The sequence below is a fragment of the Microtus ochrogaster genome, linkage group LG5, assembly GCF_000317375.1.
Source record: "Microtus ochrogaster isolate Prairie Vole_2 linkage group LG5, MicOch1.0, whole genome shotgun sequence".
Taxonomy (NCBI): domain Eukaryota; kingdom Metazoa; phylum Chordata; class Mammalia; order Rodentia; family Cricetidae; genus Microtus; species Microtus ochrogaster.
The window spans coordinates 15,955,553-15,969,919 of record NC_022031.1 but is presented as its reverse complement, the minus strand read 5'-3'; the positions used below and the strand labels follow the sequence as shown (position 1 = coordinate 15,969,919).

The window sequence follows — 14,367 nt, the reverse complement described above, 5'->3', positions numbered from 1 at the left end:
CTTTAATTTCTGGCTTTCTCTCTTTCTCAGCTAGTGAAAGCAGAGCAGGCGCCCAGGAGAGGATCATCCTGGGTGGTGAGGACCATCCTCTTTGGAACTGCAGTTGTAGCTGCCAAGGAGTAGCCAACAAGCACCAGATTTATGTGCACTTTGAAAGAAGCACCTTTACCATTGGCTTTTTGAGCGGCGCTGTCGCTAGGGAGCGAGCACCGCCTCGGGGAGCAGCCTGGGTACTGGCTCCTGGCAGCCTGGAGCTGGGCGCACACCGTGGCGCGCTTTGGGCGGTTCCGCGCGCTGCCACCCCTGCGGCCGCCGCTGTCCCCAAGCTGGGCTACCGGAGGCGCTGCACAGACACTCGCCTCTGGCCACCGCCACCGGCTCCTGCTGCTGCCGCCCAGAGGACAAACGAGCCTCTGCCCGCGATTTCCCCGCGGCGGCCGCGTTGCGGAAAGCTGAGCCGGTGGGCGCGAGCTGCAGGACACTATGGAGTTCTTTCCTCGCTTCGGAGTTGCTTGAGTTGGCAGAGCCTCGCTGGGGTTCCCTGCTTTCTGCTCCCTGTTCCCTTCGGGGCTCGCCGCTCACCGCTTACCCGGTTGTTGCCCACCGCTGTGCCAGGGAGCCCAGGCTCCAGAGCTCCTGTCCCGAGTCCATTGGGGGGCAAAAGAGGGGCTGTCGCCAGCCAAGGGGCACTGTCTTCTCTCAGCTGACCCATCTATTTTTCCATGGCGTCTCGTCAACAAACCCGAATCCAGGCTTACCTGGAGAAAAACAAGATCGGTCCTCTGTTTGAGGTAAGGAGCCCTGGTGGGCAACGATCCCGCTGTCTTGGGGGGTTGGGGTGCAGAAATAAAATCAGAATCCCCCTAACTGGAGGTGGGGTGCAGAGCAAATGCGCGGGAGAGGGAGCACTGCCTGGTTAGCTGTTGTGGAACGCGGCCCAGAGGGCACTTGGCCAGTTACCTGGACGCAGACAGGTGAGTTCCGGAGGGTCCACCCTTAGCATAGCAGGACAATTGGAGCCGTCCGACTGTCCTGCATCTACTACCAACATGGTAGGGCTCACACAGAGTGAGACAGGCAATTCATATGCACATCATCAGACTAACACACGCACACACACACACACACACACACACACACACACACACACACCTGGAATTCACACTATCTTGCATGTTAAATATATATATTTTTTATAAATATGGGCAGAATAGGGCCTGAAAAGGGGGAGGAAGTGCCCAGTGGAGAAAGAATACGTTGAACCGGAGGGAAGCTGGCCCACTGGGAACCTGATACTGATCTGTGCTTGAAACTAGAGCCCTTTGCCTAGCTGCCCCTACCTGTGTTCAAAGGCGGAAACGAGGCGGGAGGGAAGGGTTTGGAGAAAGCATGCCTGTTTTCTGAGAAGGAGACTATCTTGAGTTGTTTTTTTCGCCTTTAAATAATTGGTGACAAAAACACAAGGGAGGAAAAAGAGCGGGAGCAAGAGGGAAACTGCGAGCTAGGGGCAGAAAGCTGGGTACTCCCTGCTCGCTCAGTGCTGGCGGTTGGGGGTGGGGTCAGGTATTCAGGTGGCAAGGCTCATCAGGGAGGGAAGCCCAGGGTTCCTTACTCTCACTGTCCACTATCCTAGATGAGCACCCACTAGAGGGGAGCCAGAGAAGGGACCGACTGACCTCCAACACAAACACACACACACCTGAAAAACAGCTGCAGATCTCTTAGCTCGAAGAGTTGGGGAGAAAGGGGAAAAGGGGGTTATTATTGGTATTGAGGATGGAGGCGCTTCTTGCAGACCAGGGCAGCAGAGAGATGCAGAAAGAGAGAGAGAGAGAGAGAGAGAGAGAGAGAGAGAGAGGAGAGACAAGAGAGAGAAATAATGATGTGAATTAATGGCCCAGTTTGAAAGGACTCGTGTGTGTGTGTGTGTGTGTGTGTGTGTGTGTGTGTGTGTGTGTGTGTGTGTGTGTGATCAAATAAGTCTTTTTCCTTGGGGAGAACAGCTTTCAAATATGTAAGCTTTGCGAAATCCTAAAGTTTTCCAGCCCGACCTTAAGTTAATGTGGTAATATCTAGAAATGTTGTAGCATTGTTCTACAAAAACTCCTTTAACAGGACCACAAAGTCTTGTGGCTCTATTAATATTCTGTTGGTTTCAAAATGTTGGCAATGGAAATCTTGCTTCTGCTAAATCGGTACCCTCCAGTCGTGTGAGCCTCTAGAACCCTTTATGCTTAGTTTAATGCTTCTAAGTTACACATGGCCTCATATCGGTAAAACACAGAAAGATAGAAGCAGAATGATGAATAGTATATAAATTACATCAAAATAATCACACAAATACATTTAGACTGTATTTGTCGACTGGCAACCTGGAATCTAAAGCTCCATTAGCCATGGAAAAATAAGTGAATTTCTTTAAGAGACAGCTCTCTCACTTATTTCAACACTCCCATCCTTCTTCCCAAGTGATAATGGAATTAACCTTCTGCGTAATTAGGAAAGAAGCTCAGGTTGGTATTTAAGAGTTGTCTCCTCCCCTTTAATGCTCAGCAGCTAATTCCCCACGGAAGAGTTTTAAGTGACAGAGGAAATTGTTTCACAAAAGCTTTCTCTCTCCTCACCCAAACCCAACAAAATTCTAAGCCTTCTCTTGTACTGCACGTCCATTACATAATCCCCATTAGCTTGGATCGAAGTGATGAGTAGCTAATTTTTAAGGATTAATGAGCACTTTCCATCACTGAAGGGAGGAAAAAAAGCAAGGTAAGTTCTCTGCTAAGGGCAGGGTGGGGCAGATGCTCTGGCAGTCATGGTGCTAGAGCTTGGCTCTGAGAGCAGATGTTTCTCCTCGAGTTAGAAATCAGCGTAGAAGTCAGATATGGTGGCCCACAGTGGTCATACTGGCACTTGTGGGGCTGCAGATAGATGATCACCATAGTTACCCGGTCAGTCTGAGCTACATAATAAATTCAAATGTGGAGAGCAATACCTGTCACAAATACCTGTCACAGCACCCCCCGCCCAAGTGACCAAACCTAACAGCAACAAACAAAAAACCCAGAGTACAGAAATACCATCTACAAGATGAATGCTGACGATCTCAAACTCCTGTGATTCAGTGATTCTCAGAACTGACTTGGAAGCCTCAGTGGAGAGTCCCTGGGATGTGGACCATCAAGAGTAGTACAATAGATCGCTACAACTCTTGGACCACATTTTGAGAAATAATAATGGAAACTTAAAATTTTCTTTGACAAACCACCAGTCAAAATAGGCAATTCCCATACTTATCACCTACAGTGTTGTCTGGAGGCCCAAGGACTGACACAGGGCTCCTCAGTTGTCAAAACACGCAGTATCTGGCAGTGTGTCCCATTGTGGGCTTTGTATGTGAGGAATGTTTGGAGAACGCTATATACAGTGAAACACTTTAAAGGGAGTTTATCAAAGTTATTTAAAGAATATCAAATAGGAAAGATAACCTCCTCCTAAGGGTGAGAATGACTGGATTTTCTGGATTTTTTTTAAGACTATGTAGTCATGGCTGCCTTGGCTAGAACTTCATTTGTAGACCAGGTTGGTCTCTCAGAGGTCCACCTGCCTCCACCTCCCAAATGCTGGAATTAAAAGCATGCCTCATTATTCCAGGATTGATTTTTTTTTTAATTTTGAAATCTATTTATTCAATTTCTGTACTTAGTTTATCTCTCAATATTGGCTTTATCACTGCTAATTTGTTATGTGTGATGATTAAAAAATGTTGCATTCACCACCTCCAAAATAAATTGAAGCTAATTTTAATTTGAAGTCATATAGGAATATACATTTAAACTGCCTTTAAACATGACCTAAAACAGTTTGAAGCATTGCAAACCATGCTTTAAAAATCATTGCATAAGAACCCCAAGTGATGATATTTTAAAAGATTATGAGCCCATGCAAGATAAAATGACTTGCATTCCTCAAACTTTGAAAGTTATGTAGCATGTAATAGTTTCAGTTTTCCCTCTGGCTTTTTAAAGGCAGGCAACCAGTGTGTCACCTGGGCATTTGGTTTGCAAAGAGTGTTTCACAGAGCTGTGATCCCATAGAACTGGGACTTTGCTCACTTTAAAATTTACATCTAAGTTCTTATTTAACTGGAAAGGTATAAAATGTTTCATGTCCCACAAAAGTGAAGTAGTTTTGTAACATACATAAATGTGTGGTGTGAAGAGAGTTGTATTGAACCCCAACGCCAGCATGTTAATATCTTTTAAAAAATCAGTACTTAAAAACTCTGCACCTGAATTGCTTGACATTTACCTGCTTAGGGAATGAAACTGGCCCCTTTTGTCTTTAGTAGAAACCATTTCAATTAGCTCCTGAGAGATTATGTGATGTGGAACAGCAACATCCCTCATTTTTCACACAAAGAGCTATGCACTTTTAGTTCCCCCTTTTATTAAATATACAGTAATTATTTACTGGTTGGAAAGATATTCAAGGTAGCCAAGCATATTGGTTCTGCTTTCACCAAAGAGTAGGACATCCTGAGCTAGTTCAAAAAATAGTAAGGGTACTCATGTGTTTTCACAGAAATTTCAAGTCTATGTGTGCTAACTGTGCAGTCAGCCAAACTCAGTGTACTTCTTTGAATGTGGTCTTTCTCCAAGTAGACTGGAGTCACTTTCTCATCATGCTTATAGTTCACTGTCCCATTACTTATATGGCCTAAATCTATATGAACTAATTTGCTGCACACAGGGCGAGTTGGACTCACACCAGATCTTGGGCTTCCCCAGACCCATCTTTGTACATTACACTGTAGTATTGCTTGCTCATCTCTGGTACCTACACTTACGGAAGCTCAAACTTCAGTCTGCTTCTATCCTTCCCAAGCTCATGACTTTTCTTTTTAAATATCCTTTATAATCTGAAAAGCATACCCTGCTCTTATTAGGAAGCTATCCTGTCTGTGGAGAAGTATGCATGGTTCTTGTGAGAGCCTGCTTGTTTGTTCACGGTTGCTCAGCCCCAAAATAATCATACAGGAACTATATTATTTGCAATATATTTGGCCAATAGCTAAAGCATATTTCTAGATAACTCATATCTTAAATTAACCCATCTCCATTAATCTGCGTATTGCCACTAGGCTGTGGCTTACCGCATAAAGTTTTGGCATCTGTCTCTGGTGGGGCTACATGGTTTCTCTCTGACTCCTCCTTCTTTCTCCCAGCATTCAGTTTAGTTTGCCCCACCTAACTCGATTCTGCCCTGTTCTGCTATAGGCTCAAAGCAGTTTCTTTATTAACCAATGGTATTAACAGCATGCAGAGGGGAATCCCATATCATATGCTGATGGCTGTGATTAGCATATGGTTATAAAGGTTAAAGAAGGATAAAGTCACCCCTTGCTAAACTCAAGAGGTGAACTCTATGTCTACATAATTCTGAAAGATTAATGTAAAAATGTAATTTTTAATAAAATGCTTCCAAGGGATAAGTCATAAAAATACCAGCATGATACTTAGAAAGTCTTCAAGTTAATGATAAGCCAGTATGTGTTTGGAGCAACTCTTGTCAGAGATTTCCTCTCAGTTCTTGAAGTGATAAAGGTTTTTTTTTGTTTCTAAATTTATATTAATCTTTATAATCCTGAAACAGTTAGAGAACCATACATCAGGTAAGATGATCATTTGAATAACATTTTCCAAAGCCAAAGTTAATATATTTGTATTGATTTACCTTAAAATAATCTTTAAATTCATTTAATATGCTTTAGGTTATTAGTACATTTATTTTTCATTTCTACCTTGTGGTGTCTTCTTTTCAATTAGTTTATAAGGAAATAAAGTTACTCTATAATGAAGTAGTGCTGGGATGTAGCCTAGTGGGAAAGCACTTGCCTTTTATACACAAGATCTGTAGTCATTCCTGAGCACTCCTGGCCCCAGCAAAAGAAGATAAAAAAATAATCATTCAAAAACATTACCAACATATTTGAAGAGGCAAGTAATATCTCAGTGTTTGAAATGCTCTTATTATTTTTCTAAAACAGCCTTTTATTTTATTTTACATACCAATCCCAGTCTGTAATCAATGGAAATATGGGATTTTGGAAATACTATGGCCCTCTTTATTTCCTTACTATTTAAATTAAGCAGCCGTCAGGCAGAATCATGCAATGAGCACAGCTAAATTGGGCAGGTGACCTTGAGGATATGTGGACCTGATTCAGGAGCTGAGTGGAGCAATCACTTGGCAGGACCAGATGATTTTTTTATACGAGGGGGGGGTGGGTGATACAGGTATTAAGAAAAGAATCGCATTTATTGAAAATCATGAAAGCCATTTTTCCTCCCAGATGAAGATATAAATCAGAGATTAGAAGTGGAGAAAGCTTGAATGTTAGAGTGGAACGGCAGGTGCTGTGTAATCTAAGACTTTCAGTACATTTGGAGATTTTACTTATGCTAAGGCGTTTGTACCACATTTTTATCCTTACTCTGTTTACTGTGAGAAACTGACTTCTCACAGGGCAGGGTTCCCTGCCCTCTCTTAAGCAGGGTGGGAGAGGGAGGAGGGGTTATGCGGGAGCAGAAGGGCTTTGGGAAGTGGGAAGGAAGTGTAAATAATTAAATGGAAAAATAAAAATAGTAAAAAAAGAAATTGGAAATGCAATACCCAAGTAGCAATGAACACAGGTGGTACCCAGATTGTGGTGTCTAAATAGCCTTCCTTACCAGAAGGTGAGCTGGAGAGAAGACTCAAGTGGCTAAAAGAACTGGTTGCTCTTCCAGACGTCCTAGGTTCAATTCCCAGAACACACGTGGCAGCTCACAACTGTCTGTAGCTCTAGTTCTAGAGGATCTGACACCTTCACACAGATATAAATGCAGGCCAAACATCAATGCACATGAAACAAAAATAAACAAGAGATAAAAAAGAACCAGGTGTTCCTGAAGGAATGATTGATCCCAGGTTTGTATAAGATGAGTCCACCCAGGGTATCTTACACCACACCATAGTGCAAAAAGAGTGAAGCTACCATCTGTAGCTTCAATTCCAGAGGATCTAATGTCCTCTTTTGGCCTCTACAGACAGCAGGCACACATGGGGTACATGTATATAAACATGCATAAAATACAAATTAAAGAACTTTAATACATGTCATGTTTATTAGTATGTGTTCATTGTACAAAGTGATGTTTCATGATGATATTTTCACTTAACTCTGATGTATTCTTCGGCCGTATTCACCCCATCGCCCTCTCACACCTCTTCCTGCTAGTTCACCATCATAAGTATTCTGTTGCAGCCTGCACCCCTTTTCTCTTTTGCTCTCCACTCCAAACCTAGATCCAACTACGTTGAGTATGATAGCTTAGGTTCTCATAGCCAAAATTATGAAACATTGTAATAGAAATAGATAAAAGTGTACCTATAGAATATAGTATTATTAAACAGAATATGGATTTTTGATGTACACAATAATACACTCAAATCCCCCAAATAATTATATGAATGGGAAAGCTAAAAGTTTATTTAATATGCGAGTCTATTTATTTAATAGTGGCAAAGTCATAAAAACAGGAAACAGACTTTTGATTTTCAGGGGTTGAGAGTTATAGAGAGGAATGAGCAAAGCAAGTAGGGCTCTAAGTTAGCAACATGGGGGGTTCTTAGGGTGGTGTCAATGATCTCTGTGTTTGGACTGAGCAAGTGTCAATATGCTGGTCTTGGTGTTATTCTGTATTTTACATGATATTCCCACTAGGGAACATGGAAATAAGAGATTTCTTGTACAGTTTATTGCAATTGCATATGCATCTACAATTACTTCAAAATAAAATTTTAAAAAAGTAGTCCCCAGTCTATGTATGGTTGAGTTTTAGGCACTGTGACAAAATCACTTAGAACACCATCTTAAAGGAGGAAGGTTGATTCTGACTCATGATGTCCGGCCATGGCCACTTGGCTGTTTTCTCTCAGGCCTGTGATGGGAGGCAGATCCGGGAGGGAACCTGTTCCACTCAAGGAAGCTGACAAGGATGAAAGAGGCCGAGGAGCAGGGCAGTGACTCAGTATCACCGCATCCCCAGGGACATGTCTCGGAAGGTGAACTTCCTTCATCTTGGCTCATGAACCTAAAATGTCTGCCGCTTCTCTACAGCACCAACACCTGGGGAGCAAGCCTTCAACACCTGTGTTTGGGGAAACACATTTAGGCTCTAACCATAACATTGTCTCACATACCATTTCTTAAGAGGCTGTGGGTTCCATAATTGAACAATTAAAGCAAATTACAGAATTGGCTAAACTGTTCAAAATGTAAAGACTGACAAGATAAACACAACGTTTTTAGGCCTTTGTTATATACAACAAAATTATCATTAAGTCCTTAAATTTAGGAATTAAAAAATTGTACACTTCTCAGCAAAACAAATCTTACTGATCCTCCAGCTAGTCACAAAAATATTACACAATACTGCAATGTATTTAGACGACATGATGCAAATTGCTGAAAGAATCAATAATTTTGATATTGTGTTCTCTTAAATGTAAATACATATTTCAATTTGATGTGTAAATATAGTTATTCTATTAACATTGGTGGAATTTTTGTACTAGAAAGTTGCTTAAATATATCAAACTAAAAGTGCTTTTTCTGAAATTAAGTTACTTCACTTAAAATAACTGTTTCAAATCTATCCATTTTCCTGCAAATTTCCAAGTTTCATTTTCTTATGACTGAATGAAAGCATATTGTATATACGTAGCACATTTTTATGGGCCATTCATCGGCTGATGAACAATCTAGGGTGACTCCATTTCCTTGCTGTTGTGAATAGAGCAGCAATGAACATATATGTGCACAGAACTCTGTAGTGGCTTTCAAGTCTTATGGGTATTTGCTGTTTATTCTTTTCCACATGTGGGTGTTAGCTTTCAAAGCAGATACATGTGTATCAATGAGAGAGAGAAAGAGAGAGAGAGAGAGAGAGAGAGAGAGAGAGAGAGAGAGAGAGAGACTCATGAAACCAGAAAGAGGAATATTAAAAGAAAAAAAAGGTGTCAAGGAAATGAGGAAATAAGGAAGGACCATAGGACACGTGACATCAAAGTTGAAAGGAACTATTGGGGTGGAAGGGTAAGGCAGGAGGGTCAGGGAGCTGAAGACGCTTGTGGGAAGGAAAATCAACAACAGACAATTATGCTTAAAATACCATAATGAAGCTTTTATATGCTAATTTAAACAATGAAAGTAGGAATCAACAAAAACTCTTAAAATTATATGAGTAATTATACATATGAACGTAATTCATTGTGATGGTTCAAAGCTTCCTTTTGCTGAAGCAAGCCCAAGAAATCTCAAAAAAATAAAGGAAAGGTTTATTTCTGCTCACAGTTTTTAGAGGTTCAAGTTCACCTTCAGTTGGCCATATTACTTGGGGTGTGTGAAGAGGTAGTCCTTCATAATAGGACTTGCTCACCTCATGGAAGCTAGGGGATGAAAAATAGAGAAGACTCCAAAGTCCTATTTATCCCCCTCCTCGCTAACACATCCTCTTGGCCTAGCTTCATCCTAACTTGCTGTACAGCAAGCTTAATCGTACCACCACTGTCAATAGCAACACAGGCTGAAATTAAGCCCTCTCAACATGGGCTTCCAAGGAGCAGTCAGATTCTAATTACAATATGCTTGTCAAAGAACTCTTCAACCAATGGTTTCATTTGTAGAAATGTGTTATGCAGAAATCTTGGCACATATGTACAAATTTGTAAGAATATGAATTGTATATTATTTGAAATAGTCAGAATTTGTGACTAAACTAATGCCTTTATAAATAATAAAATATTTGGATCAGTTTGAAACCGTGGTTTGAAATAAAAAATACACCTATTAAAATGAATCAAACTGATACTCATGCAGAGTTCACTATTGCCATTTAAAAGTCTCTGTAATTACAGATGAATGAGACTTGGAATACTAGTGTGCCCTGATATATACTGAAGTGAAATGTGAAAAAGTTTTCACATAGAAATATTTAGAATTTACTTCCTTTTGTATGTATAGACACCTTTAAATGAAGTTGGAGAGCCACAGGCTGACAGTGATAGAAGCTGGTAACGGAATCCTTGTCTTCCCTTTTGTGTACATGTTTTAGCTCCCCAATTGTGAGTGTGTTTTTTCAGTGTCTGTATAAGGACAAACAGATGTGACCACAGACTCTCTGCTGGGTTATATTGACTGTCGACTTGACAGAATCTACCATCACCTCGGAGACAAACATCTGGCTATGCCTGTGAGGAATTTTCTGGATTAAGTTAACTGGGTCACAGAGTGTTTCTTTGTACCCTAAAGTATTTAAATGTTCTAAAATATTCATATATTGCATTTATATTCCTCAGTGTAGCTAATTACTAATATGTGTATGGTGTGTAGTGTATGCATGTGTGTCTGTGTTTTTACATGTGTGGGCACATATGGATGCATATGTAGATCAAAAATTAATAGCTAGTGTCTTCCCTGATCACCGCCCACTTTATTTATTGAGGCAGATCCTTGGCAAAATCTAGAGCTTAACTACATTTAATTTAGCTAGTCTTCTCTACCTGGAACTTCTGATCTCTGACTCCCTAGTAATGGGATGACAGCAGGATACCTCTCTTGCCTAAATTTTCTGCATTTCAAGATTAACTTTGGTCCCCAGGGTTTTGCCATAAGCATTTATCTATCTTGCCTTCTCCCAAGTTCCTGTATACCCAATTTTATTTGAAAGGGTATTAGACCTAGTAATCATGGCATATTTCTCTTTTCCCTTTTATTGAAAATAGGTTATTTTCTCACATAATATAGTCTGATTATGGCTTCTCGGGAATTTCCTCTGCTCCTACCAGTTCCTTCCCACCATACCCAACCCCACGTTCGTATTCACGCTCTTTCTGTCTGTCATTAGAAAGCAGAGTGTTCTCAAGGATAATAATAAAATATTAAAAACATAAAATGCTATAGGATAAAACAAAAACTATCACTTCAGATTTGGACAAGATAAATAAACAGAAGGAAAAGAACCCACGAGAAGGCACTAGAATCAGAAACTCAATCATTCGCACTCAGGAATACCATAAAAACACCAAACTAATATAAAAAACATAATATTTATACAGAGGACCTAATACAGACCTCTTCATGTCCTGTGCATGTTGTCCCAGTCTTTGTGAGTTCATATGACCTTTGTTCATATGAAATTGATTTAAAGGTTCTTTAAATGTCTCTTGGTGTCCTCCATCTCTTTTGGCTCTAACTCTGTTTTCATTTTCTCTTCTGTGGCATTGCCTGAGCCCTGAGGAGCAGAATTTAATAGATAAATCCTATTTAAAGCTGTGTGTTCCAAGGTATATCTCTCAGCATAATGTCTGGTCTCTGTATTTGTTCCCATCTGCTGCAGGAGGAAACTTCTTTGATGAGCAAGACACAGTCTTGTAGTATGGAGGAGCAGGCTGAGTCCGGCTGCCTGGCTAGCTTAACCCCTGAAATAACAAAAAAAAATTGTATTAATTTAATTACTGCCTGGCCCATTAAATCTAGCCTCTTCTTGGCCAACTCTCACATCCTGATTTAACCCATTTCCGTTAATCTGTGTATCACCACGAGGTTGTGGCTTACTGAGAAGTGTATCCGACCTGGCAACTTCATGGCGGCTATCTGCCTCCCTTCTTCCCAGCATTCAATTCTGTCTACTCCACCTACCTAAGTGCTGCCCTATCAAAAAAACCAACCAATGAAAGCAACACATAGATAGAAAAACCTCCTACACTACAGTCTGGGAACATACAACATGTCATTAGGAGTAATTTTATAGCACATTTGTTTTGTTTGATTGATTGATTTTTTTAACCTGTATTTTGTGATTTTTTACCTCAGGACCATGAGGTATTTAATCTTTTGTTCTTGGTCACCAAAGCAGTGTTGTGTATAGGTTCCATCTCATGGAGAGGGCCTTAAGTCAAATCAGGTATTGGTAAATTACTCCCACAAGCTTTGTGCCACCATTACCCTAGCATACCTTACAGGCAGGGCACCACTGTTGATCAAAGGATTTGTGGTTGGCTTGGTGTTTACATTCTCTTCTGGTAGCTTGCAGAATACCTTCCCATACCAAAGACAGTAGGACTCAGGGGCGAAGACTCTATGTAGGCACCAGATCAATGTCTTCATTTTCATTGAGTTGTGTAGGTATCTTCAGCAATGGAGCCTTGCTGTCAGTTTATGGAGAGTGACCTATATTCTTGACAATAGTCTGAAGTGTTTGAGATTCCTATGGGACTCTTTTGGCCAATAGTTTAATTATATGTAACCCAATATTACTCTGTAAGCTTAATTTGTTAACAAGAGATGGCTAGTTAAGACTGTCTCCTTCATTATTTGGTAATTTCTTTTAGATTGCTTTCATGTATGTATATGTTTTAGGAGGTTTACACTTTACTAGGTTTCCATACTACCCCTTGAATGTCCCTTAATGTTAGCCATCTCTCTCCATATTCCCTCTCTCTTCTTCTTTCTCCCCCCTTGGTCATTCTATTTTAGCCCCTCCTCCATCCATTCATAACTATCTATTCTATTTCCTTTTCTTAATGAGATGAGATCGATCTTACCCTCAAGTCCACTACTTATACCTACCCTCTGTGGTTCTATGACTTTTAGCTTGCTTATCATTGACTTAACAGCTAATATCTACATATAAGTGAATACATACTATAATTGTCTTTCCGAGTCAGGAATATCTCACTTAAGATGACGTTTCCTAGATCCATCCATTAGCTTGTAAATTTCATGATGTATTTTTTTGATAGCTGAGTAATATTTCATTGTGTAAATATACCACATTTTCTTTACCCATTCTTCTGTTGAGAGACATCTAAGTTGTTTCTAATTTCTGACTATTATAAATATAGCAACAATGAATATGGTTGAGCAAGTGCTTCTGTGGTAGGATGAAGTATCCTTTGGGTTTATGCCCAAGAGTGGTACAGCTGGGCCTTGAGCTGGACCTTCTCCACTTTCTCTTCTATCATGTTCAGTGTAACTGGTTTTATGTTGAAGGCTTTGATTCTCTAGGCCTTGAGTTTTGTGCAGGATGATAAATATGGATCTGTTTGCACTCTTTTACATGCAGACATTCAACTGGACCATCACCATTTGTTCATACTATGAAGACTTGAGACTGTCTTATTAAAATCGACCTTGGATCAAGGGGCAGAGCCAGCAACAAATTGACAGGAATTAGCTCTAGAGAGTTCAGAGGGGCCAGGGAGATGGATAGAGAAACACACAGGGAAAGTAGGGATGGACTTGGTCTTTTTTGGTTTGGGACAGCTGAAGAGATGCCCTCTTGCTGGGTCTCCAGCTAAAAAGGAAGTTTAGTTGGTTGCTTCTTGGCCTCTGTGATCTAGCAGGTTTTCAACCCAACATCCGACTCTGGAGTACTTAGTGGTAAACAGAACAATTTAGCATTAAAGATAAGCAATAAGGAATCAACAATTTGTTGAAGATGCTATTTTATTCCAATGTATATTTCTAATTTCTTTATCAAACATCACGTGTCCATAGGTGTGTGAATTTATGTGATTTAATTTGATTCAACTGACTAACATGTCTGTTTTGTTTCAATACCATGCGGTTCTATAGTATAAATTGAAATTAGGGATAATAATACCTCTAGAATATCTTCGATTATTCAGGATTGTTTTAGCTATACTCATTTTGTATGTGTGTGTGTGTTTTCATAAGAAACTGAATTTTTCTTTCAAGATCTATAAGGAATTGTGTTGGAATTTTGATGAAGGATTGTGTTGAATCTGTAGATTTCTTTTGGTAGGATGGCCATATTTTACTATATTAATCCTGCCAATTCTTGAGCATGGGAGATCTTTTCAGCTTCTGATATCTTCTTCAATGACTTGACGTTTTTAATATATACGTCTTTCACTTGCTTGGTTAGAGTTACTCCAAGATAGTTTATATTATTTGAGGCTATTATGAAAGGTGTTGTTTTCTTAATTTCTTTCATAGTCCATTTTTCATTTGTATATAGGAGGGCTGCTGATTTTTTATGAGTTAATCTTTTATCAAGTTAATAGCTAAAAGTGTGAATAGGATGTGGAAGTTTCCTGATGGAATTTTTAGGGCACTTATGTATTATCATCTGCAAATAAAGATAGTTGGACTTTTTTCCTTTCAAATTCTCTCTCTCTCTCTCTCTCTCTCTCTCTCTCTCTCTCTCTCTCTCTCTCTCTCCACAGTCTGGGAACATACCAACACGTCATTAGCATTTTATATAGCACATTTGTTTTGTTTGATTGATTGATTTTTTT

The 14,367-nt window shown here is 40.1% G+C and overlaps 1 protein-coding gene across 1 annotated transcript in view; it reads left to right on the top strand.

The window, feature by feature from the left end:
- The first annotated feature begins 282 nt into the window (after window positions 1-282).
- Window positions 283-14,367, top strand: part of LG5H8orf34 (linkage group 5 C8orf34 homolog) — a 381,926-nt gene continuing 367,841 nt past the window's right edge. Inside the window, exon 1 of the mRNA XM_026786802.1 lies at window positions 283-791. Coding sequence (XP_026642603.1) covers window positions 723-791 — 69 coding nt within the window. The 5' untranslated portion in view covers window positions 283-722. The remainder of the gene's footprint in view (window positions 792-14,367) is intronic.